Source organism: Rhinolophus sinicus, linkage group LG11 (genome assembly GCF_036562045.2).
Source record: "Rhinolophus sinicus isolate RSC01 linkage group LG11, ASM3656204v1, whole genome shotgun sequence".
Classification (NCBI taxonomy): Eukaryota; Metazoa; Chordata; class Mammalia; order Chiroptera; family Rhinolophidae; genus Rhinolophus; species Rhinolophus sinicus.
This window is the reverse complement of record NC_133760.1, coordinates 3,727,086-3,753,137: the sequence shown is the minus strand read 5'-3', so window position 1 is coordinate 3,753,137 and position 26,052 is coordinate 3,727,086. Positions and strand designations below refer to the sequence as shown.

Sequence of the window (26,052 nt, the reverse complement as noted above, 5' to 3'; positions counted from 1 at the left end):
TCTTCCGCACGACATAGGGCTTATACTACAAGCATCCTGAAAAATCATTCTAGGGCTTATTTTCTGGTTAGGTCTTATTTTCAGGGAAATACGGTAATAGCCTGTTAGAAGAAGAGGTATCAACCCGGATTTTCATTAGCATATGAAGTGAGGGTGGGGGGCAGTCTTGTGGGACTGAGCTCTTAACGTATCTTTAGGTAGACAGCGTCAGAATTGAGATTTTGCCAGCAGTTAACAATGAGAAACCCCTGCTGTGGTAGGAGCACCATTTTACAGGATCCCTCCTGTGGCAAAAGTTCTGGTTGTTTAGGATGGAGAACTGCCTTCCCTCAGGCTCAAGAACTCTGGGAACTACCTTACCCAAAAGACACTGCGCTGAATTGAGCCAGTGAAAAACCGTGATGAAAATACTTCCATGAGATTTCACCCTGTTGGGGCGGGACTTCCGTTATCCTCCTCCTGGCGGCCATTCTTGCTGCTGCGGGTCTCTTCTGGCTCCAGAGGGCAGGGTCTAGGTCCAGGTGCCAGACTGAAAAGGCGTGAAGGAGTCGTGGTCCCCGCCTCACAGGCACGGGTCAGAGGCTCGGCGACGCCGCCCGGGTGACCCGCGCCAGGTCTGGGACAGTGAGTGCTGCGCGTCTCCCGCAGCTTCCGCCCCGCCCACAGAGTCCGATGGCGGCGGCGGCGTTTAGGGGCCGGGCTCAGGTGAGTGTACGTCCCCCGGGCTCTCACCGCTCTCACACCACCTGAACTCTAAAGCCCCGGATGCGGGGCACCTGCTCACGTTCTGCAGCCCAGGCCCCGGTGGATCACATAGGTGGGGGAATACACGTCATCATGACAGTGCTCACGAGTTTGTCAGGAAGAGGATGGTGCCTGATGAGAAGTGATCACGGTTACTTTAAGTGAGAGAAAGTCTTGCAGGTGACTAAGGCTTCGATGGGATGAGTGGACATTATAGTTGTGGAGCCAGAGGAATAATCGAGACAAGATGACATTGAGGCAGGGCTCCTGCTTATGCACTGCTGTGTGGAGTCACCTGAATTTTGTGGTGCGCTTTGGTGTGGTCTGCGGAGTTTCCGTCTTGCCGGTGGATAAAGTCTGGGGCAGATACGGTCACTGTGAGCCACTGTTCCTGTAATGGATACCATCAGGGCTGGGGTTTTAAGAAGGGTTGAGTGGAGAGAGGAGGGTTGTGGCCGCTGACAGGAAGTGCATCACAGAAGTGGAAGTGGGTCACCTGCATCAGCAATTCACATGTGGTTCAGTATAGCTAATACTGAAGTAAAGATCAGATGTGAAGAGTCCTTCGAAGTAGCATTTGAGGCTTTCCCCCTTTTTTTTTTTAAATTAAAGTTTATTGGGGTGACAATTGTTAGTAAATGAGGCTTTCCCTTAATGCTTAGCTGTGGGAATGCAACTGGGACCTGAAGATGTGAGAGAGAGGTACATTGTACAGAATGATATGCATATTGAGAAGTGTGAGTTGGTGGCCTCAGGGCCCTAGTTTTGGGGACTTGGAGGATGAAGCACAAGCCCACTTTTGGCTGAGTCTAGTTACAATCTACACATTCCAGGGGAGTTGATTGACAGGGTGGATAGGACACTACAGGCTAGGGCCAGAGCTTGGATTACATCTCTGTACCCTCCTGCCTGATGTTGCTGAGAGCTGAACACAGTGAATAAAGGGACTCTGAAGATAGGATGGGCATCAATGGCACCTAGGTGTGGAATTCCTCTGAAGTGGGGAGCTTTGGAGGATCAATGTGTCATAGATGTGTGGGGAGATGGACTGTGGGTTCTCAGAAACAGAATGTTCATGGTTTCAACTGTCCCTTATAACAGGACAGAGTGACCTTTGAGGACATTGCTGTGTTCTTCTCCTGGGAGGAATGGAGGCTCCTTGATGAGGCTCAGAGACGCCTGTACCTCGATGTGATGCTGGAGAACTTTGCACTTATATCCTCGCTGGGTAAGACTCACAGCCTCCCCAGTGACCTGGTCTAGGCTCCGTCGTGCCTCACCTTCCTTTCCCCGGGGGGTGCTCTGTCCTCACTTGTGGACTGTGGGCACTGCTTGCTTCCCCAGTTTTCTGGGCGGTTGCTGTGTTGCTAGGGCTGGTTTGTTTGCACAGTTCTCTTCTCTCCCTGCAGCTCCAATATCTGCTGTACTGAAACCCTTTAGGAAAGGATTCAGGGTCAGTATTTCAGTGAGATTAATGGATTTCACCAGTAAGCTGGGTTAATGGGACAGATCCATATCACTTCTATGTCCCAGGGTTTGATCCCTTCCTTTAGCTGTCATTTCCTCCTGCCTCCTGTGCCAGGAATTGCAGATGTTGTCATGGTCATCACTCATCTAAACCACAGGCTTTTCAACACCCTCCCACAGGATTTGTAGTGTTTACACTGCTGTCCTTTTTTCCCTCAGCCTTGTCAAGATATAAAACTTATATATTAAAGTGTACAATGTGATGATTTGATATATATATATACACACACACACACACACACACACAGTGAAATAATTGCCACAGTGAAGTTAAACATCATCGCCTCATAAAGTTACCTTATTGTTTATTTAATTTTTTTTACGGTAAGAATGCTTGAGATCTACTCTCAGTAAATTTCAAGTATATGAAATAATTATTAATTCTAGTCACCTTGCTCTTAATTACATCCTTAGAACTTAACTCATGTTGTAACTGAATGTTTGTACCTTTTGACAAACATCTTCTCGTTTCCCCTCAGATCCTGACATTCTACCCTTTAACTATGATTTTGACCTTCATTTCTTTTTAAAAAAATTTATGAAAACATAGCTAACATACAATATTATATTAGTTTCACATGTACATCATAGTTATTCAACATTTATAACATTTATATACCTAAAGAAGTGATCACCATAAGTCTAGTCCATCTGACACCTTATAATGTTAGACCTTTTTTTTTTTTTTACATTCCGGCCTCAGTGTGTAAGGGTTCCATTCTGTCTACACCTTCACCAACACTTATCTCTGCTCTTTTGATGGTAGCCATCTTATAAGGTGAGAGGTGATATTGTCATTTTAATTTGCATTTTCCTGATGATTAGTGAGGAAGAACATCTTTTTATATCCGTTGGCCATTTTTAGATCTTTGATAAAATGTTTATTCAGGTCCTTTGCCCTTTTTTTTTCTTTTTTTTAAAATTGGGGAAGGGGAACAGGATTTTTTTGTTGTTGTTTATTGGGGAACAGTGTGTACTTCCAGGCCTTTTTTTCCAAGTCAAGTTGTCCTTTCAATCTTAGTTGTGGAGGGTGCCGTTCAGCTTCAAGTTGTTGTCCTTTCAGTCTTAGTTGTGGAGGGTGCAGCTCAGCTCCAGGTCCAGTTGCCGTTTTCTAGTTGCAGGGGGCACAGCCCACCATCCCTTGTGGGAGTTGAACCGGCAACCTTGTGGTTGAGAGGACGCATTCCAACCAACTGAGCCATCTAGGAGCTCAGCGGCAACTCAGCTCAAGGTGCTGTGTTCAATCTTAGTTGCACGGGGCGCTGCCCACCATCCCTTGCGGGACTCAGGAATTGAACTGGAAACCTTGTGGTTGAGAGCCCATGCTCCAACCAACTGAGCCATCTGGGAGGCAGCTCAGCTCAAGGTGCCATATTCAATCTTAGTTGCAGGGGCACAGCCCACCGTCCCTTGCGGGAGTTGAACCGGCATCCTTGTGGTTGAGAGGACATGCTCCAACCAACTGAGCCATCTGGGAGCCCGGCGGCAGCTCAGCTCAAGGTGCCATGTTCAATCTTAGTTGCAGGGGGCCGAGCCCACCATCCCATGTGGGACTCAAGGAATTGAACTGGCAACCTTGTGGTTGAGAGCCCACTGGCCAATGTGGGAATCGAACCGGCAGCCCTCGGAGTTAGGGGCATGGAACTCTAACCGCCTGAGCCACTGGGCCGGCCCCTCCTTTGCCCATTTTTTAATCGGCTTGTTTTTTTGCTATTGAGTTGTATGAGTACCTTATATATTTTAGAATATCAATTCCTTATAAGACAGCTTTTACAAATATTTTCTCACTTTTCATTTTATTGATTGCTTCCTTTGCTTTACAGAAGCTTTTTAGTTTGATGTAGCTTGACTTAATTATTTTTGCCTTTGTTGTCTTTGCATTTGGTGTCATATCCAGAAAAATCATTGCCAAAACTAATGTCAAGGAGTTTTTTGTCTTTTTTTTTTTTCCCAAGAAGTTTTACATTTTCAAGTGTTACGTTTAAATCTTTAATGCATTTCAAGTTAATTTTTGTGAGTGGTATAAGGTAGGGTCCCAGTTTCTCTTCTTTGCATGTGCATTATCCAGTTTTCTCAACACCATTTAAAAATAGACTTTCCTTTCCCCACTGTAAGGTACTCGTACCCTTGTCAAAGAGTAGTTGACCACATCTGTGTGGATTTGTTTCTGGGCTCTCTATATTCTACCTCATAGGTCTTTGTGTCTATTTTTATTCCAGTACCATACTGTTTTGATTACTATTGTTTTATAATGTAGTTAAATCATGAAGTGTGATTCCTGTAATGTTGATCATTTTTATCAAACTTATTTGGCTTTTGGGATCATTTGTGGTTTAAATTTTAGTATTCTTTTTTGATTTCTGGTAAAAATGCCATTGAAATTTTGGTAGCAATTGCATTGAATCTGTAGGTTGCTTTGGGTAGTAGAGATATTTTAATAGTAATAATTCTTCCAGTCCAAGCACACAGGGTATCTTTCCATATACTTGTGTGTTCAGTTTCTTTCATCAGTGTCCTACTGTTTTCAGAGTCCAGATCTTTCACCTTCTTGGTTAAATTTATTCCAAGTGTAAATTTATTCCTAGTATAAAAAACATCTTATCATTTCTAATTCTATTATAAATGGGATTGATTTCTTAATTTCTTATTGATATATTTCATTATTAGTGTATAGATGTAACTGATTTTTTTGTGTTAATTTTGTATTTTGCAAATTTACTGGATTCGTTTGTTCATTCTGACAGTTTCTTGGTGTTTTTAGGGTTTTCTTTATATAAGATCATGTCATCTGCAAACAACATTATTTCTTTTTCAACTTGCTTACTTTTCATTTCTTTTTCTTGCCTTATTGTTCTGGCAAAGACTTTTAGTACTATTTTGAATAGCCATGGTGAGGTTGGACATCCTTCACGTGTTCCTGATCTTAGAGAAAACACCTTTACCTTTTCACTATTGAATACACTGGTAGCTGTGGGCTTATATGCAGCCTTTGTGATACTGAGTTACGTACCTTCCACACCTAGTTTTTCGTTTTTTTATCGTGAATGAATTCTGAATTTTGTCAATTGCTTTTCCTGCATCTATTGAGATGATAATATGATTTTTTTCTTTATTCTGTTAATATGGTTTAGCACATTTATTGATTCGCTTGTGATGAACCATCCTTGAACTCAAGGGATAAATCCACCATGATCCCAGTTTATGATTATTTCCAGGTGCTTTTGAATTTGTTTGCTAGTAATTTGTTGAGGTGGTTTTTTGTTTGTTTTTTAAATATCTATATTCATAAGGGATGTTGGCTGGTAATATTCTTTTCTTGCAGTGCCCTTATCTAGCTTTAGTGTCAGGTTAATGCTGGCCTCCTAAAATGAGTTTGGAAATGTTTTTTCCCCTTTAAAATTTTTGGAAGAGTTTAAGAAGAATTAGCATTAATCATTCTTAAAATATTATTAAAATTCACCAGTGAATCTATCTGGTCATGGCCTTTTCTTTGTGGGGAGATTTTTTTTTCCTTTATTGCTGATTTAATTTCCTTTTTATCGGTCTATTCAGAATTTCTGTTTCTTCATGATTCAGTGTTGGTAGGTTGTATGTTTCTAGCAATTTAGCTGTGTCTTCTAGGGAATCTGATTTCTTGGCCTGTAACCATTCATGGTTGTCTTTTGGGTACCTTTGTGTTTCTGTGCTATCAGTTGTAATTTCTCTTCTTTCATATCTGAATTAATTTATTTGAGTCTTCCCTCTGTTCTGTTAGTCTAGCCAAAGGTTTGTCAATGTTTATATTTTCAAAAAACCAATTCTTATATTGTTGATCTTGTTTTTCTAGTTTATATTTATTTTTCCTCTGATCTTTGTTTTTTCCTTTTTTCTGCTAACTTTGTTTTTTTCCCTAGTTTCTCAAGGTATTTAGGTTATTTGAGATCTCTGTTTTCTTAACACTGGCATGTATAACTCTAAACGTTCCTCTTAGAACTACTTTTGCACATTCCATATGTAGTTTTGTTTAAAAATTTTTTTATTTTCCTTTTGATTTTTTCTTTGATTAATTGGTTAGTACTGTGTTGTTTAATGTCCACATGTTTGTGAATTTTTCAGCTTTTCTCCTGGTACAGATTACTAGTTTTTTCCATTGTGTTAGGAAAAGGTATTTGATATGATTTCCGTCTTCTGAAATTTGTTAAGCCTTGTTTGATGTAACATAGGCTCTATCGTACAGAATATTCTATACATACTTGAGAAGAATGTGTACTGTGCTATAATAGGATGGAATGTTTACATATATATTATACACACACACACACACACACACACACACACACACACAGAGGGTGCCTGAAATATGTATACACTTTTTAATAAAGAAAAAAAACTGTATTAAAATTGTGATACTCAATATATACCGATGAAGTTGTATATAACAAAAGATGAAGTCATGTGTATACATTTTTTTGGCACCCTTGGTATATATATCTGTTTAAATGTTACTTGGTTCAAATATATCTTTATAAATTTCTGTCTGTTTAACTACCTATTGTTGAAAGGGGGATATTGAAATTCTTTATTAATATTCTGTTATTGTCTTCCTGCCTTCGGATATGGTGTTATTTGCTTAATAGTTATTTTAGATGTGTGGTACATATATCCATATAATTGTTATATCTTGATGCTTGGCTCCATTATCATTATGTAATGACCTTCTTTGTCTCTTATGACAATTGTTGACTTAAAGTCTATTTGTCTGATGTAAGTATAGCTACTCCTTCTCTCTGTTGGGTTCCCTTTGGGTGGAATATTTCTTTCAATTCCTTCACTTTCAGCTGGTGTGTTCTTAAAGCTGAAGTTACTCTATTGTAGGCAGCATATAGTTGGGTCTTATTTTATTCCATTCAGCCAGTATATGTCTTTTAGTTGGAGAATTTTATTAGGACCTATTATTACCATCTTGTTTATTACTGTCTGGCTGTTTTGTAGTTCCTTTGTTCCTCTTTTTTTGTCTTTCTTTGTGATTTAATGATTTGGTGGTATGCTTTTATTCCACTTATGAGCATCATGTACCTAGATGTCTTTATCTCTTGTGTATTTATAGGGTTTTGCTTTGTAGTTATTATGGGGCTTATATAAAATATCTTATACGAGGTGTGATCAAAAACTATGGTGACTTTAAATTAAAAATATTTATTACAGTAAAAGATATATTGCCATTAATCCTCTTCAAAATACTCCCCCTTGCTTCGAACACACTTACCCATCATTCTTGCCACTTTCTGAAGCAGTTCTGGAAGTTCCCTTTTGTGTCTTTAGTGGCGCTCTCATGGCTGCCTCGATGTCCTGAATTAATTCAAAACGTTTGCCTTTCATGGTCATTTTGACTTTGGGGAATAGCCAGAAGTCGCACTGTGCCAAATCCAGTGAATGAGATGGATGGAGACACACTGTAATGTTTTTATTTGACAGAAATTGCTATATAACAGAAGCGATGTGTGACATGAAGCATTGTCATGATGGAGGATGGCTTACAGCACACTTGAAAATACACTTCTCTCAATTGTAGCTCGCACCCAACTGACTGCACCAAACCAGTTGAAACTTGTCACACATACTGTTAATAAGGTTCAATGTGCCACTTCTTGTATTGAAGATCCTTCCTTGCCTCTCCATTGGATGGCACTCAGCAGCAGCATTCACCATATTGTTTGATCATAATGGAAAAGCTCCATGTCACACATCACTTCTGGTATGGAAGTTTCTGTCAAATAAAAACATTACAGTGTGTCCCCATCCTCCTTATTCACTGGATTTGGCATTATGCGACTTCTGGCTCTTCCCTAAAGTCAAAATGACCATGAAAGGTAAAGATTTTGAATTGACTCAGGAAATCGAGGCAGCTACAACAGCATAACTAAAGACATTCAGGAAAGAGGACTTCCAGAACTGCTTCAGAAAGTGGCAAAAACAATGGGATAAGTGTGTTCGAAGCAAGGGGGAGTATTTTGGGAGGGAATTAATGGCAATATGTATTTTACTGTAATAATTTTTTAAATTTAAACATTAACTGTGTTTTTTTAATCACATTTCATAGTTATAACATTCTATTTTAAGCTGGTAAGTTCAATTGCATATAAAAACTTTTTTACAGCCCCCCACACACATATTTTATATTTTTGATATCACAATTTATATCAAAATATACACAAATATATCAAAATATATACAAAATGTATATTTTGTAACCATTATCAAATTGTTGTGAGTATAGTTATTTTTAATACTCTGTGTTTTGTCCTTTATATTATTCTCTATTACAGTATTAGAGTATTCTGAGTTTGACTCTATACTTAAGTTCATCAGTGGTTTAGTTTTCATGTTAATAATTAGTATACTTTCGTTTCATCTTGAACAACTTCCTATAGCATTTCTTGTAAGGTAGTACAAATGGCGATGAACTACTTCAGCTTCTGTTTGTCTGGGAAAGTGTCTCTCCTTCATTTTTGACTGACAGCTTTGCTAGTAAAGTAGCTTGGCTTGCAGTTTTTTCCTTTCAGCATTTAGAACATGCCATCCCACTCTGTCCTGGTATGCAATGTTTCAGCAAAGAAAGCTGCTCATACTCTTATGGTGGTTTCCTTGTATGAATGAGATGAGTTTATTTTGTCTTGCAGGTTTCAAAATTATTTGTCATTATTTTGAGTTTATTATAATATGTCTTGGTGCAGTCCTCTTTGGATTGAATCTCTGGGGATTTATGAGCATCATGTACCTAGATGATCACTTCTCTTCCCAGATTTCGGAAGTTTTTATCCATTATTTATTATTTAAAAAAAAATTTTTTTTACTTTTTATTGGGGAATGTTGGGGAACAGTGTGTTTTTCCAGGACCCATCAGCTCCAAGTCAAGTTGTTGTTTTCAGTCTAGTTGTGGAGGGTGCAGCTCTCTGGCCCATGTGGGAATTGAACCAGCAACTTTGGTGTTATGAGCACTGTGCTCTAAACGACTGAGCCAACCAGCTGCCCCATTATTTCTTTAAATAAGCTTTTTACACCTTCCTCTCTCTTCTTTTAGGGCTTTCATAATGCAAATATTGTTTTGTTTCATGACAACCCATAATTCATGTAGGCATTCTTCACTCTCTGTAGTTCTTGTCTCTTTTTTCTCCTGGATCAAAGACCTACTTTCTCACTCTCAGACTCATTCTTTTGATTGATAAAGTTAACTGTTGATGCTCTCTGTTGCATTTTTCATTTCATTCATTGTATTCTTTAACACCATGATTTCTGTTTTTTCTTTGATATTTTCTATTTCTCTGCTGAAAATCTCATTTTGTTTGTATGACTGTTTTCTTTTTGTTGAATTGTCTGTTTTCTTGTAGCTTCCTGAACTTCCTTTAATCATTTATTTTGAATTCTTTTTCTAACCATTCACAGATCTGCACTTCTTTGGCATGATTGATAAATTATTGTGTTCCTTTGTGGGGGTTGATATTTCCTTGATTTTTCATTTGTTTTGTTTTTTGGTGTAGCCTTGTGTTGACGTCAGTACATTTCATAGAGCAGAATTTATTCCAGACTTTATGGAAAGGTTTTGGTGGGAAGATCTTCACCTGTGTGTGGGTGCAAGTGTGCTAGGTTGGTAGGATATGGCAATTCTGACTACAAGAAGGCCCAACAGCTTAGTGCCTGCAGCTCTGTCATCTGAGGTCAGTGAAGATTACAGGAGTCCTCAACAGTTAAGGCTTTGGGTGTCCACACCAGTAAAGGTTGATGAGGACCTCCTGGTTTCTTTCTCCCATGGGAAATGTTTTGGTTGAGCAGTTTCCTCATGATGCCAGTCCTTGGGCACCTTCATGATGGTGGTAGCATTGGTGTCTGATTTTCAGGCACCTGTGGAACAGGTATGGATCTGGATTCTAAGGTGTCACTATACACAGAGCAATAGCAGTTCTAGGGTCCCAGATAATGAATAGCCTGCAGTGGCATAGACTTTGCTGTGTGAGAGGCAGTCACACTGATCGAAAATGGAACCTGTGACCACTGCACAGGTACACACAGAGAGACAGTGTCTCTGGGGTGCAGAGGTGCAGGCTACCCCACAGTGGCCATGGCTTGGCTTTGGTGCCTGAGAAATGGGCACTCGCATGACAGCCGTGGAATCAGGTTATGGAAAATGGGCATCCATGGAGCATTTGCAGCTCTGGAGCCTGGGGCATGTGGAGGGTTGAGGGACATGGCTTCCCTGATCCTGGAATGAAGCAATAGCTGCTTCTTTGCTGGGGGCAAGTCAGTGTACTGTTTTCTGGTAGGCTTCTGTGGTGATGGCTCTTGGTTACTTTAGTGTAAAAGCATCCAGTGTCCTCTGTGGAGCAGGCGGCTGGGGTCCACACCTGCAGACACTTGGTATCCTCTGCTGTGCAAACTGTGGGGGTCCACAGCTGTATAGGGACTGTTGAGGATCTTTGAGTCAAAGGCTTCTGGAGTCCTCTGCAGAGCAGAATGTTGAGGAATGTGATGGCATCTGCCCTTTGGCTGGTGCACATGTTCCCCACCTTTCTTGTTCCTTTTTCTTCTCCAGGTGTCTTCACTAAGCTGATGTCCCCAGCAATCCTCTTTGTGTGGTTATTCTCCTTTTTTATGCTCAACCGTGTTGCTATAGTATTTTAATTGGACTCTTGAGCCTTCTAGGGCCAATTTCATTTGTAGATATCTTTCTTAATTTCTTTTTGTTGTGGTGAGGGCTGGTTTCCTCCACCATCATGCTGACATCACTCATCTAGATCTTTTTTTGGGATTTGTTTTGTGCCTTGTTGCTCTGGGACAGTGCTGGCCATTCACTTCTCTGTTCTTTCCTTGGGACTCGTATCATCCATGTCCCATGTAGTTTCCCAATTAAGACTTACAGGGAAGAGTCCTTTGTGCATCGGGGGATGGACATGACTCCAGTCATGGCAGAGCGGGTCTCGGGGTATGATCCTTGTGAGTTGCAACTGTGGAGATTGTGCCATCAATGCTGTGTTCACATCATGCCAGGAAAGTGTCCATTCAACCAGAGTTTTTGTGCCATTGCCAGTAGCCACACCCCATTTCTGCCCTTACTTTTCTACCGTTAAAACTTTGCTGACTTGTCAGTTCTGTTATTCTTCATTTCTACTGTGGTTTCTAGCCCAGGGATAATCTTTACCTCTCTTGACTCCACATCTCACCCATTTCTTTCAACTCTCTTTCTGTAATGCTCATCAACATTGGCTTTCATATATCCCTAAATTAACCTTGGACAGCAGCTAATTTATTGCAATTGGATTTTAATTGGGCTTGGATGCACACTTCTGCCCAGCCTCATGTCTGCAGGAGAAAAGAATATGCAGGAAGCTGTGGGAAGAGGAAATGAGTTGCATGCCCTTCCTCTCTTCCTGTGTCATACCTTGTCCTTGTGTCCTTCCCCTGGTGAGGTCTCTACCATTTTGTGACCTTTGAGGTCCAGTAACATAATAGCTAGTCTTTCACCTGAATTCCAATTTTCTTGTTTTGGAAAGCGTTTTATACATTCATGCTTGCATGTGACAGATGCACATCTGGTGGGTTTGTCCCCTCCTTATAGTAAAGATGTACTTCACCACCATTTCTTTGTGTGCAGGTTGCTGCTGTGGAGCAGGGGATGTGGAGACACCCACTGAACAGAATGGTTGTGTAGAAGTGTCACAGGCCAGGACTCCTGAGGGAGCTTCGACTTCCCAGAAGACACACCCCTGCAAGATGTGTGGTCCAGTCTTGAGAGACATCTTCCATTTGGCTGAGCAGCAGGGAACACGACACAGCCAGAAACTGTTGAGGTGTGGGGCATGTGCAAAACGATTTTATTTCAGTGCAAACATGCACCAGCACCAGAAGCAGCACATGGGAGGGACACCCTTCAGGAACAGTGTGGACAGGTCCTTGATTGTGAAGAGCTGCAGATTCCATGTGTCAGAGAAACCTTGTACCTGCAAGGATTTTGGGAAGGACTTCCTGATCACCTCAGGACACCTCCAACAACAGGCCACTCATACCAGGGAGGAGCCAAACAAAACCACCCAGTGGGAAGCAACTTTACAAAGAAAAAATCATCACACTCCAGGAGAATGTAAAAAAGCCTTTAATGCCCAACACATACTTGTTCAGGAACAGGATGTTCACACTGAAAGACAGCGTTTTGTGTGCCGTGAATGTGGGAAAACTTTTAGGTATAAATCCTCATTTGTTGTTCACCAGAGAATCCACACTGGAGAAAATTTTCATATGTGTAGTGAATATGGAAAACGCTTTAAGGGAAGTTCAACCCTCAATCAACATCGAAAAATTCAGACTGGAGGAAAGCAGTACAAGTGTGGCAAATGTGGGAAATCCTTAAGTCACAAATCTGTCCTCATTCATCGCCTGGGATGGCACAATGGAAAAAACAGTTACATGTGCAGTGAATGTATTCAATCTTTTAGTCATAGCTCAGTGTTCATTCGACATCAGAGAGCTCAAACTGGAGAAAAACCTTATAAGTGTAGTGACTGTGCGAAATCTTTTACTTCTGTTGCTGCCCTCAGTTATCATCAGAGCTCTCACACAGGAGAGAGGCCTTATGGGTGCAGTGATTGTGGGAAATCTTTTATCTCTAGGTCTGATCTCCGTTATCATCAGAGAGTTCATTCTGGAGAAAGGCCTTATGAGTGTAGTGTATGTGGGAAATCATTTATCACTCGTACTGCTCTCCGTTATCATCACAGAGTTCACACTGGAGAAAGGCCTTATGAGTGTAGTGAGTGTGGGAAGTCCTTTACCCGAAGAAATAATCTCATTATACACCTAGGAGTTCACTCAGGCTACAAGGCTTATGAGTGTGGTGAATGTGGGAAATCTTTTACCTTTAGCTCTAGCCTCCGTTATCATCATAGAGTTCACACAGGAGAAAGGCCTTATGAGTGCAGTGAGTGTGGGAAATCTTTTAACAATAGGTGGACACTTGTTCGACACCAGAGAATTCACACAGGAGAAAAGCCGTATGTGTGCAGTAAGTGTGGCAAATCTTTTGCCTGTAGCTCTACCCTTCAGTATCACGAGCGAGGTCACCTTGGAGAAAGGCCTTATGAGTGCAGTGAATGTGGGAGATCTTTTACCACTAGCTCTGCCCTCCGTTATCATCAGAGTGTTCACACAGGAGAAAGGCCTTATGGGTGTACTGAATGTGGGAAATCTTTTATCGCTAGGTCTGACCTCCAGTATCATCAGAAAACTCATTCTGGAGAAAGGCCTTACGAGTGTAGAGAATGTGGGAAATCCTTTATTCGAAGAAATAACCTCATTTTACACCAGAGAGTTCACACAGGAGAAAGGCCTTACCAGTGTAGTGAATGTGGGAAGTCTTTTAACAATAAGTGGACACTCATTCAACATCAGAGAGTTCACACAGGAGAAAAGCCTTATGTGTGCAGTGAATGTGGGAAATCTTTTACTTCTAGTTCCACCCTCTGCTATCATCAGAGAACTCATGCAGGAAAAAGGCCCTATGAGTGCAGTGAATGTGGGAAATCTTTTACATCTAGTTCTACCCTCCATTACCATCAGAGAGTTCACACAGGAGAAAAACCTTATGTGTGCAGTGAGTGTGGGAAATCTTTTACCTTTAGCTCTAGCCTCCGTTATCATCATAGAGTGCACACTGGAGAAAGGCCATATGAGTGCAGTGAGTGTGGAAAATCTTTTAAGGATAGATCACAATTCAATAAACACCGAAGAGGACATACTGGAGAAAGGCCTTACGAGTGCAGTGAATGTGGGAAATCCTTTAGCCACAAATCGTCCCTCTCGATACATCAGAGAATTCATAATAGAGAAAGGTCTTATAAGTGTAGTGAATGTGAGAAATCTTTTACCTCTACCTCTGGTCTTGGTTATCATCAGAGACTTCACAGGGGAGAAAGGCCTTATCAGTGCAGTGAATGTGGGAAATCTTTTACTAGTAGCTCGATACTGGTTCGACACCAGAGAGTTCACACAGGAGAAAGGCCTTACGAGTGTAGTGAATGTGGAAAATCATTTGCCAGTAGTGATACCCTCTCTTACCATCAGAGAATTCATACAGGAAAAAAGCCTTATGAATGCAGTCAATGTGGAAAATCTTTTGCCTCTGGTTCCACCCTCCGTTATCATCAGAGAGTTCACACTGGTGAAAGGCCTTATGAGTGCACTGATTGTGGGAAATCTTTTATCTGTAGCTCCAAACTCCGTTATCATCAGAGAGTTCACACTGGTGAAAGGCCTTATGAGTGCAGTGAATGTGGAAAGTCGTTTAGAGATAGTTCCCAATTCAGTCAACACCGGAGAGGTCACACAGGAGAAAGGCCTTATGAGTGCAGTGAATGTGGGAAATTTTTTATGCGAAAATCTACTCTCTGTCAACATCAGAGAATTCACACTAGAGAAAAGCCGTAGGTGTGCAGGGAATACAAATTTCTGTTCCGTGTAACCACTAGAGGAAACTCTTTGAGGAGCCATCTGTCTGAATTGAATCTCATACATCTGAGTGTGCACAGTGGCAAGATTCCCCATACGTGTCATTTATATGGGAAGCTTATGTAAATATGTTGCACTTTCTGATTTGCCCAGGGTTCTTTCCAGGTTTATGTTGCTTCTATAATAGTTTGTGTGGTTAAAGCCATTTCACCTTTACTACCTGGCAGGTCCACAGAGTTTGCATCATCCACCACCCTAATGTGCTCAGGGAAGCTGACCTTTGGCCACCCATGTATTGTCACAAACGAGGAGTAACCTGAGCCCTTAGGGGGTCAGGTTTCCCTCCTTGACAACCTTGGACATGGATCTGGGTCATTGTTGGCCTAGAGAATATCATGAGTTCGGCTGGCATCATGCAGAGAAATGACTATCTTTTCCAGGGACGTGTCGATCTCATGTGATGAGTTTTTTCAGCTTCTGACTTATGAACTTGAGAAGTGCCTGTTGCACATTGCTTTGGTTTATACAATAATCAAGGCCTTATAATTTAAGTCCTCTTTAATCTTGGGTGTTCTGTTTATTGTATGGGGTGATTTGTAAACTGTTTGGGGTCCTACAAGTATGAAGAAAGGTGAACAACTTCCTAGGGGTCTCAGACTTTCTCTGCCTGTGTAAGGCCTGGAAACAACTTGCCAGTTTTGACCAAATTTGCATTGCTGTTCATGGTGGCTTAGGCAGGACTGAAGGGCTTTCTGGTCCTCACTTGAGGCCTGGATGTTGTGTATTTTAGGAGTCTCAGCAATCACCCTGAGGAGAGGGCAGGTATGAGATCATCAGGTACTTCTGAGAATTGCATGATTTTTCCTTTACTCAAAGCAGATATCACAGGTTATACCAGCATTGTTGAGAGGCTGTCTTCCCCAAGTCTACAGTCATGTGCCCTGATGTCCACAATTCATTGAGCTAGGGTCACTGGTTGTAAGGCTGCTGGGTCCAAAGGAAACCATACTTGGTACAGAGACACTAGCCTAATAGGGATTGGAGAAGACTGCACCAACTAAATGGAACATACCTCTTCTAAAAGTGCATCCAGAAATGTTTACAGTGACTGCATGGTAAGTGTGTACATAAACTCAGGACCTCCAGGCATGTTTATCTTGTGTAGCCGATGTCGTCAGAAAAAATAAAAATAATTGAAAGGTTTTCTGGATTCCCATAGACGCTCAGTGATGTCTGCCTCAGAATCATTACTGCACAACAGGAAAGAGGAAAAGGGGGCTCTGTAGTCCAGGGATGTTTCTCTTTAGACCCAGGCAGCATTCATGTTTACTGAGGTGAAAATGTTTTCATTACGTATTTGCTACCACTGAGGCAATACTGACCCCTAGAGGGCATGGGGAGAGAGACAAGTCAATATAGGGTGGTCAAACCTATTTTCCAAAAAGATTGGGACATAAAGAATTTTTTATCTTGAGCCGTTTTTTAAAGCTTCAGTAGGTGTAATTTACATGTACTACCTGCACATATTTAAAATGTACAATTTGATAAGTTTTGACATAAGTGTAAACCTAGGAAACCATCATCGCAGTCCTGATAATGACCATATCTCTACTTTATTGCTAGCGGCTGCCACTGAGGCCAGACTGACCTCACTGGGACAGGAGAAGAGGTTGTAGACTCAATATAGAGTTAACAAAATAGTTATTTTCTGAAAAGAGTGGGAGATCTAGATTTTTATTTCGAATAGTTTTTAAAGCTTTAGTAAGGTATAATTCACATGCATTAAAACACGTTTAAAGTTTACACTTTGATAAATTTTTCCATGTGTAAGAATCTGTGAAACATAACCATTAGAATGAGCATCTGTCACTTGCATATTTGTCTCCTGTCCTTTTATCTCCATGCCTTTCCTGGACCTTACAGCAACCATTGATTTACTCTCTTTACAGATTAGTTTGGATTTTTCTACACTTACGTGATTGAAATTTAAAAAGTGGGGGCAGCTGGATGGCTCAGTTGGTTAGAGTGCGAGCTCTTAACAATAGGATTGCCAGTTTGATTCCCACATGGGCCAGTGAGCTGCGCCCTCCACATCTAGATTGAATATGACGAGCTGCTGCTGAGCTTCTGGAGGGGTGTCTGGATGGCTCAGTTAGAGCGCGAGCTCTCAAAAACAAGGTTGCCAGTTCAATTCCCTCATGGGCACAACTGAGATTGAAAATGGCGACTGGACTTGGAGTTGAGCTGCGCCCTCCACAACTAGATTGAAAGACAGTGACTTGGAGATGATGGGCCCTGGAGAAACACTGTCCCCCCAATATTCCCCAATAAAAACTTTTTAAAAATGTTTTTAATATTTATTTTTTCCCCTCCATTCCCTCATACTGCATAATTGTCCTGAGATTTATCAGTGGTGCTTATGTGAGTAGTTAATTCTTTTACTGAGTAGTATTTTCTCTCCATCTTTGGGCAATCAGGCTATTTTCAGTTTGGGGCTGTTGCAAATAAAGCTGCTGTGAGAATTTTCATTACAATTCTTTATATGGAGAGATGTTTCATTTCTGTTAAACTGCATTGCCTAAATCACAGGGTAAGTGAGTGTTGAAGTTTTAAAGAAACTGCAAAACTCATTGAAAATTATTGTTCCCTTTTGCATTTCCACCAGCTGTGTATGAGAGTCCTATTTCCTCCACATCCCTGCCAATACTTGATGTGGTCATTCTTTAATGTTAACCCTTTTAGTAAATGTATAATGCTATCTCAGTGTGGTTTTAATTGCATTTCCTCAGGGATTTGATTTTGAGCATTTTCTCATGTCTTTATTTGCCACTTGTATATATTCTGTACAACTTCTGTTATCATTTGCCTATTTTCCTTCATAAGTTATGTCTAGTTCACTTTTTGTTTATGAATAAGACTGAAACAGTGCCATGTCCACAGGAACCACAGCATCAACTTAAGGTGTCTTAAAACACTGATATTTGGTCCTCCACAATGTCTGAGTTGATAGGTTTGGGTTTGGGGCGGAGAAGTAACATTTCTAGTAAGTCCTTTGGCAGTGCTGATGAACAAGGTCAATACAAAGATGAAACTGAAAACAAGTTTTCTAGGAAAGGCCAGGCTGCCTCCCTCCAGTTCCAGGCCATCTGCAGACTTGGAGAGAGCAGCAGAGCTAAGGTTTCTAGTGGAGCTCTTCTGAGTGTCTGCAGTGAGGCAAGCAGGCTAAAGGGGGGTGGCAAAAAGCGCTTGAGTCCCAGGACCTCCACTACCAATGAGCCCTGTGAGGGCTCCAGGCACTGAAGCAACCTAGCTACCTCTTTCTTTGGTTTGGAACTGTAAAACACAGAGGTCATTAATCTGAAGTGGTTCCAATGTCGTGCTGCCTACATAAGCAAACTGGGAAACCTAAGCCAGGTTAAATTCTTGTAAATGCCTCATTGGTAAGAAATTGAACCTAAGAACAACCAATCACAAACAGCCAACTAGGCCTTCCCAAATGACGGTGAGCTGTAGCCAATCAAGTAATTTCCTTGCATTGTTTCCCCTTCTGCTCTACAGAAGCCTTTCCCCTAGTTCGGTTTGGTGCTGCCTGACTGGAACTGGTGTTTACTCAAACGCTTCAAAATTTTAATGTACCTCAGTTTATCTTCAAAGAGAAGTACACCTCTCCACCCTCCCAAAAAGAAAAGAAAAAACCCCACAGGGTTCATCCTTGTCAATGGCCTCTCAGTAAGGAGGCTGTGGGGACACAGTCCCAGAGAGCAGTTTCCAGGCTCTCAGCCTCACCTGGAAAGGGGCTGGTTCAGTTATTAGATGGCCATCAGCTGTAATCAGATGGCCATCTTCTGTGGCTGGGCCATCGGCTGTTACTGGTTAGCCATTAGCCACTAATATAACAGCCGTGGCAACGCTAGGGGGCATTGGTTGGTTGGTTGGTAGAGAAGCAGACAGTGGATAGCAGCTAGCAAGTGGGGTTGTTGGTTGGCAGACAAGCAGATGGTGGATTGCGGATCATGTGGATCCCACTTCGTGTGTCTCACCTGGCCGCAGCAAGACTGGGGTGCAGGAAGACCCCTTGTTGAGATACTGGCGGATGTTTGCTTTTGTGCCTCGACAGCCGCTGGTGAGAATATAGTTATATGACTCTATGGCTCCGCTGTTGTTCCTTTTCAGCCTCACCATATGCCGCGTTCTTGTGCAGGGAGCAGGACCAGAGACTACATTACAGAGTCCTTCCTTGCTGCTTCATGCAATGCTGATATCCCATCTGACATGCAGGGTGTCATGCGGGATCTCTGGTCCCTCTCCCCACATAATAATGCAGGATATGGCGAGGCCAAAAAGGAACACCAACGGAGCCATGGATGGGGGGTTCATACCACTATAGTCTTGGTGGTGGCTGGGTTGGAGACACAGTAAGCAGGATCCACACGATCCACAGCCTGCCGCCCGCTTCTCTGCCAACCCACCTCACTTGCTAGCTGCAATCCGCCGTGCGAACTGCAATCTGCCCTTGCTAGCTTAGCCACGGCAGTTATATCAGTGGCTAATGGCTAACTGGTTACAGCTGATGGCCAACTAGTCACAGCTGATGGCCATCAAATCACAGCTGATGGCCATCTACTGCCCAAGTCAGGACCTTTCCACGTGAGGCTGAGAGCCTGGAAACTGCTCTCAGGGATTCTGTCCCCAAACTCCACCCCTACAGGGTCTCACCCACAATCCACGTGACAAACATCTCCCACGAGGGGCCCTGTGTCGTATTAACCTATAGGCATGTATGGGCGGGAAGAAATAGCAGTTTTAGGAATGAACAATGGTAAATCCCTTCCATCTGGGAGGATACACGCTAGCTTTTTGTCCTGGGAAAAGAGGGTCACTGCCACTGGCACATTTCCCGGTTTGTGGTACCAGACCTTTATGGTAGTACTTGGGGTCCCTTGCGTGATTTCAACATGTAACAGAACAGGGGGCCCCATAATCGGCCATAGTGAGAGCACATAGGTTCCCCGCAAAATCATCCCGGCATCGGGACCTCCATATACCACAGTCACTTGTGGTGGCCACCCCTGGCGTCACTTGCAAATCATGGGTCAAACCAGCCCCCCATGGGACTATCAAGCCCAACCACTGACAGTGGGGGCTTTTGATCCACCAGGGCCAAGTCCATTGCTGCAGTTCCACCGCTTTCAAGCATGTGGGTGCTGGCAGCAAAATGTTTCCATTTCTGCCATAGCCTGGCTTTAACAGAGTCTCACTTGTGGTAACCTGTAGTAAACTGAATGGGAGCAGCTGTTCGATGTAGCAGAGCTTCTACTAGTGCGGGCCCTCCCTTCAGTGGTCTCTCATTCAGGGTTCTCAAGACATCCCATAGACAAGAGGCCCAGTTGCACATCATGGGAGGGTGTTTTGAAACCCTGAGGCCTTGCTTCAAAAGGCCGTTGTAGCGTCCAATCATGCCAGCTGCTTGGGGGTTATATAGGGTATGAAACAATCATTGTATGTCCATCCTGGCAGCCTAGAGCTGCACTTCTTGCCCCGTAAAATGGGTACTCCTGTCACTTTCAATGACTTGGGGGCGCCCATAGAGGGCGCACAGCCATGTAAGAGTGACTACTGTACGTGGCTGATCCGCAGCCGGACACGGCCAAGCAAACGTCAACACCGTTGCAGTGTCCACTGCTGTGAATGCATACATCACATTGCGGACCTTAGGCAGGGGTCCAGGGGTCCAATGTAATCCACTTTCCAGCAAGTGAGGGGCACCCTCCCTCGCATAATTTGCTGTGTTTCCCAGGGGAGCCTCCACCTTTGGGGGCTGTCCTGGGCACAGACGGCACAGTCATAGCAGGCATCTGCTATCTCCTGCCATTTCAAAGGCAGGCCCCAGCATCTGCTCACCTGCCACATGGTTCTGCCTCCAGCGTGCTGTAATTTCCTATGCAGCCAGTGGGCCACATCAGTGGCAGGGGCCTGTTCTAACCATCGAACCCGTGCTAGAGCGTCTGCTTCATCATTACCTGGGGACACTAAGGGGGAGTGAGCTGTGACATGCATTAGGGTCACCTCCTTTCTCTGCCCTAGGTCCCAGAGGTCCTGCCACATGGCTTGACCCCACAGTGGATGGTGTCCTACCAACTAGTTTTGGTGTTTCCACATACAGAGCCACCACGTTAGGCCCCGGAACACCACCTAGCTGTCAGTACAAATAAGTAGGGGCCCAGGCTCGTGGCTGATTATCCACACAGCCCATAGCTCAGCCCACTGGCTACTCTGCCCCATCCCAGTATCAAACCAAATGGTTCTGTTTTGGGATGCACACCAATACCGTCCAAACGGCTGCAGCTCCTCAGCTAGAACCATCAGTTACCAGGCATCTTCAGGTACTGGGGGCTGTCCTTCTCTGTATGGTGAGGGCTCCAAGTCCTCCTTCTAGGCAGAGCGCTTGGCTCAGCCTGGGCTACAATCTCCACAGGCTCCAGGACCTGTTGTAGCTCTGTGCTCAATGGGCTTAAACTAAGGATGCTCCAAGTAGGCACCACAATTGGCGAGGGTGGTGGTCTGTGCCATCCCCATTTTGGGTCCCTGGGTCCATGTAAGGACCCATCCTGGATGGGATAGGTTTTTCGAACCAACACCTGTGACGTTCCTGTGATGGCTTCTGTGGCTACTAGGGCTGCATACACAGCAGCCAGCTGTTTCTCTATTAGAGAGTAGCAGACTTCCGCTACTTTCCACAATTGGGACCAAAATCCCACTGGCAACCAGAGACACTCCTGCCATTGCCAGAGGCCCCAACCGTACCCTTCTTGGGTTACATGAACATCAAGTTCAAATGGGCAACCAGGGTCTACTACTTGCAGAGCCTGTGCCTGCTGCACTGCCAGTTTTGTGGCAACAAAGTCTTGCTCTATAGCCTCTGTCCAATCCCATGAGGCCCCTTTTTCATCATGTTATACAAGGGTCACCCCATTTGTGCTAAATGGGGTACAAATGCCTGCCAATACCCCAGCAGACCCAAATACGTCTGCAGTTGGGAGACCTTGGTCGGCTGGGGAAAGGCTTGTATTTGTCAATAATTGCCTCAGGTATGACCTTAGTCTTACCCAACCACAAAACACCAAAAAACTTGACAGATAAGCCAGGGCCTTGGACCTTTTCCTCATTCACCACCCAGCCATGTGACTTCAGGAGGCAGAGAAGAGAGGGAGCTGCTTGCTCTAAATCTGAAAGAGAATCAGATGTTAGTAAAATGTCATCAACATAGTGAAACAAGGCCACAGAGGACAGGTGATCCCACTGTGTCAAATCCTGGGCTACAAGCCCATGGCATATAGTGGGGCTGTGCAAGTGTCCTTGCAAAAGGACTTGAAAAGTCCATTGCCACCCATCCCAAGTAAAAGCAAACTGCTCTTGATACTCAGGTGCAATGTCAATGGAGAAAAAAGCATTGACCAAGTCCACTATATAGTGATACGTTCCCAGGCAGACAGTTATAGGATCCATCAAATCGTCTATTGAAGGCACTGCAACGTGCAAGGGTGGTGTCACCTTATTTAACTCCATATGGTCCACAGTCATTCGCCAGGTCCCATCTGGCTTCTTGACAGGCCATACTGGGGAGTTAAAGGGACTGTGCATTGGCCTTACAATATGTGCCTTCTCCAATTCCAATATTGTACGACCAATCTCCTCCTGTCCTCCTGGCAGGTGGTACTGTTGCACCATAACCACGCACTGGGGCTGCGGCAACACTTGAGGAGGGTGGTGAGCATGCCCACATGTCACTGCTTTCACCACCCAGATCCAGACATGGAACTCTCCAACCGATGTCTGTAAACTGAGGCCATGTAGTACGTCCACCCCTAGAATATATTCCAGAATGGGGGAGACATACACCTTGTAGGTACAGGGGTTGTGGGGGGGGGGGGGAGAAGACTTCCTATACCCAGCGGTAAGGAAACAGCTTTTACAGTCAGTCTTTCCCCCGTAGCCATCAATGCAGATTGCTGGTCCGGGGAACAGTTCTGGGTTCCCATAAACAAGACTGCAGTCTGTGCCAGTGTCCACTAGGGCTAAAACCCTCTGCACATTGGAAGGGGACCAATGTATGGACAGTTCCACATAGGGCCTCCAGTCCCAGCTCGTCCCCTCTGACCCGGTACCTTGGCCCCACCCCTAATCAAGCTGAAAGGAGTCGGCCTCAATCGGCTGCATGAAGTCCTGGATGGACACGGGTCACGCTTTCCTGGACTTCTCCTTTAGGCTTCGCCGGAATTGCTGTTCTGAACGCAACTGTTTCTGAAGTTCCAACAAGAGTGCATTGGGTTGTTGGTCTATTTTTTCCCAATCAACTCCTGCTGCCACAAGATCACGCCACATCTGTGTGTGTGTTACTCTCTGAAGCCTGCGACCTCGCCCCCTTACTTTTGACTTGGGCTTCCAGATCTTAACTTCTCAGGCCTCCTGTCTTCACTTCCCTTGCCACCGGCTTTCAGCAGCCCCTAGGGTGGTCATGGCAATGGTAACTTCATGGATCCGCCACCCCACATAGGGTATAAGAATGGCAACCAAGGATCCAAAAGCACTTGGAGGGGCAGTATCCAAAACCAGATCTCTCATGCTGGTTTTAAAATGCTCGTCATCCGGCCCCCACATATTAGGGTTGAACATTGCCTGTCTCATACCCATTTCATGGATGATTTGAGTAAGTTCTGTATATGATTGCCATTTACTCACAGTGTCTGGCAGCTTGCCAGCCTGTCCCCATACTGTGCGTACTGCAGCAGTGAGCCACTCCATTAAAGAATGGTTGCCCTGGTCGTTGGCCAACCTATGGCAGTTCTGTAACCTTTGTCACAGGGACGGATGCACTCTCACGAAGGCTAGCTTTTCCATCTCGCCTGGGGAGCAGAGAATGTTGTCTGCTCCTTCATCCCATAAACGTAATAGCCAAGCTGAGACTGGCTCTCCAGGGCACTGTCGGTACCGCCTCCCCAGCTCCTGCAACTCAGTGGGAGTGTATGGGGTGTAGGTTGTGAACTCAGTCACAGCTGGGTTGCTGGCAGCAACGCCCCCAGGGCCCAAAGGTTGCTCACATTTTACCTTTTGCTTCAAGATGGGCCAGGCGTGGGGGTTGGGAGCTACATTGTCTCCACTCGCGTTGTCATCTGCCTCTGTCTCAGAGTCTCCACTGTTGGGCTCATCCTCTAACAGAGCTTCCAGCGCCCCTCCGGGGCTGCTGGTCCTGCACCTGAGCTATTTCGTTAAGCACGTCCTCAATGTTATGACTCAAGGCCATGAGGAACATCCAGCCCACACGGCCGGCTGTACTCTTCGCCTCCTCTGGCAAACGCTCAGCCAGAGCCTGCAGGGCCCTATCCATGCTGGCCGGAGAGCCATCCATGTTGTCCCACACCTCCTTGGGGGTCCGGCTCCTGAGAACAGTGGCCACCAGGCACCACACACTGTGTGGGGGCCACATGTCCTCCTGCCCAGAGTCAGACACCATTCCTACCTGGCCAGAATCCTACTTGCCGTGCCAGGCATCTGATTGGGTGGAGACCTCAGTGTCGGATGCCCACAACTCTAGGACCCCATGGCAGCAGCAGACAACCAAAAGGTGATGCCCGCCACGGCCAATAGGGTGGCGTGCCATCTGGAGGCTTGAGAGACCCATCAATTCACCGAGGGGTAACATTTCTCCCAAGCAGATCGCACCTCCTGTTCCCGGCGCTGCTCCTCACAGGCTTCCTGAAACTGAGCTTTCATACGTATAAACTGCTCCATTACCTTTTGGAGAGTTTCAGCCAACACCACATCCTGCTCTCTGTGCCATCTGTCACGCAGAGTGTCATGTGGGGTCTCAGCTCCTGTTCCCTGCTTAAGAACGCAGGATATGGTGAGGCCAAAAAGGAACACCCACGGAGCCACAGAGTGGGGATTCATACCACTATATTCTCGATGGTGGCTGGGTTGGAATCACAGGGAGCAAACTTCTGCCAGTACCCCAACAAGGGGTCTTCCTGCAGCCTAGTCTCACTGAAGGCCGGGTGAGACGCACACAGGAGATAGAAGCTACATGATGTGCAATCCGCCGTCCACTTTTCTGCCTGCCAACCAACCAACCAACCAATGCAGTCAAGGCAGTTATATCAGTGGCTAATTGGCTAACTGGTTACAGCTGATGGCCAACCAATCACAGCTGATGGCCATCTACTACCCGAGCCAGCACCTTTCCACGTGAGGCCTAGAGCCTGGAAACTGCTCTCTGGGACTCTGTCCCCATACCCTCCCCTTCCTGATTTGCTATTAGCATTACCATCATGTCCAGTTCTCCTACAGATATTACTAAAACCTCTCCTGGTCCACACACTGTGGACTTCCTATAGTTCCAGACCCATGTGTCCTGCTGCTCACTAACTCCACTCCTTTGTTTTTCATGCACTGAACAAGGCCAACAAGACAACTGCTGGCATCCCCAATGAAAATTACTCCTACTGTGGACCACCCATCTCAGTGACAGAGCTTCTGTCCTTCCAGTTGCTAACACCAGAAATCTTGGCAACATCCCTGACTCCTACTTTTCTCTCACTCACCATCACAGTCAAAAACTCCAGGCTGCCCTATTTACAGACTGATATAAAATCCACTCACTTTTTCCATCTCCATGACAACCACAAGAGTCCACACTATCAAGACTCACCTCAATGCCTTGGGGGTGTAACTAACCAGTGTGTCTGTACTGAGCCCTGGGTGTGAGATTCCCACCAGGCTGATCCTTGGGGGCAGGACTCACATCCAGCGTAGCTACGGGAACAGGACCCCTGTCCCAGTGGGTCTGGAAGGCAGAGCTTCGAGCCAAGGAAGATTATCAATGAGACATACGATCTTGTGAAGTTTGCCTTGCTAGGTTTTGGACTTTCTTTGAGCCCCTTACCCCTCCTTTATTTCTCATTTCCACCTCTTCTTTATGTTTCATTTCCTCTGTTTGGAATGGCAATGTCTATCCTATGCCTGTTCCACCACTGTCTTTTGGAGGAACATAATTTTGGGGTTCACAGGTTCATAGCTAGAGAAGAATTTTGCTTCAGGATGAATTGGACCTTGAGTCGCACTCATATCTGACTTAGACGATATTTAGATGAGTCTTTGGGTTTCTTTATATCACATTATAGCTTACTATATAATTATACAAATTTTATTTTTCCTGTCTGTGTTAGTTGAAGAATGTAAACTGCATGAGCGTGGGAGTCTTTGTCATGTCTCTCATGAGCCTACAACAGTGCCTGAGACTGAGTATTTGCTCAA

The 26,052-nt window shown here is 44.3% G+C and overlaps 1 protein-coding gene across 2 annotated transcripts in view; it reads left to right on the top strand.

Annotated features, from left to right (window-relative positions):
• The first annotated feature begins 451 nt into the window (after positions 1-451).
• Positions 452-26,052, top strand: part of LOC109434524 (zinc finger protein 547) — a 58,856-nt gene continuing 33,255 nt past the window's right edge. The window contains exons 1-3 of one of the 2 annotated variants that reach the window (XM_019711550.2): positions 452-705; positions 1,846-1,972; positions 11,897-17,505. In XM_019711550.2, the coding sequence (XP_019567109.2) occupies positions 673-705; positions 1,846-1,972; positions 11,897-14,721 (2,985 nt within the window). In that variant the 5' untranslated portion in view covers positions 452-672 and the 3' untranslated portion in view covers positions 14,722-17,505. Of the gene's footprint in view, positions 706-1,845; positions 1,973-11,896; positions 17,506-26,052 lie in introns of those variants that run through there. The other variant, XM_074315446.1, reaches the window with a different exon arrangement.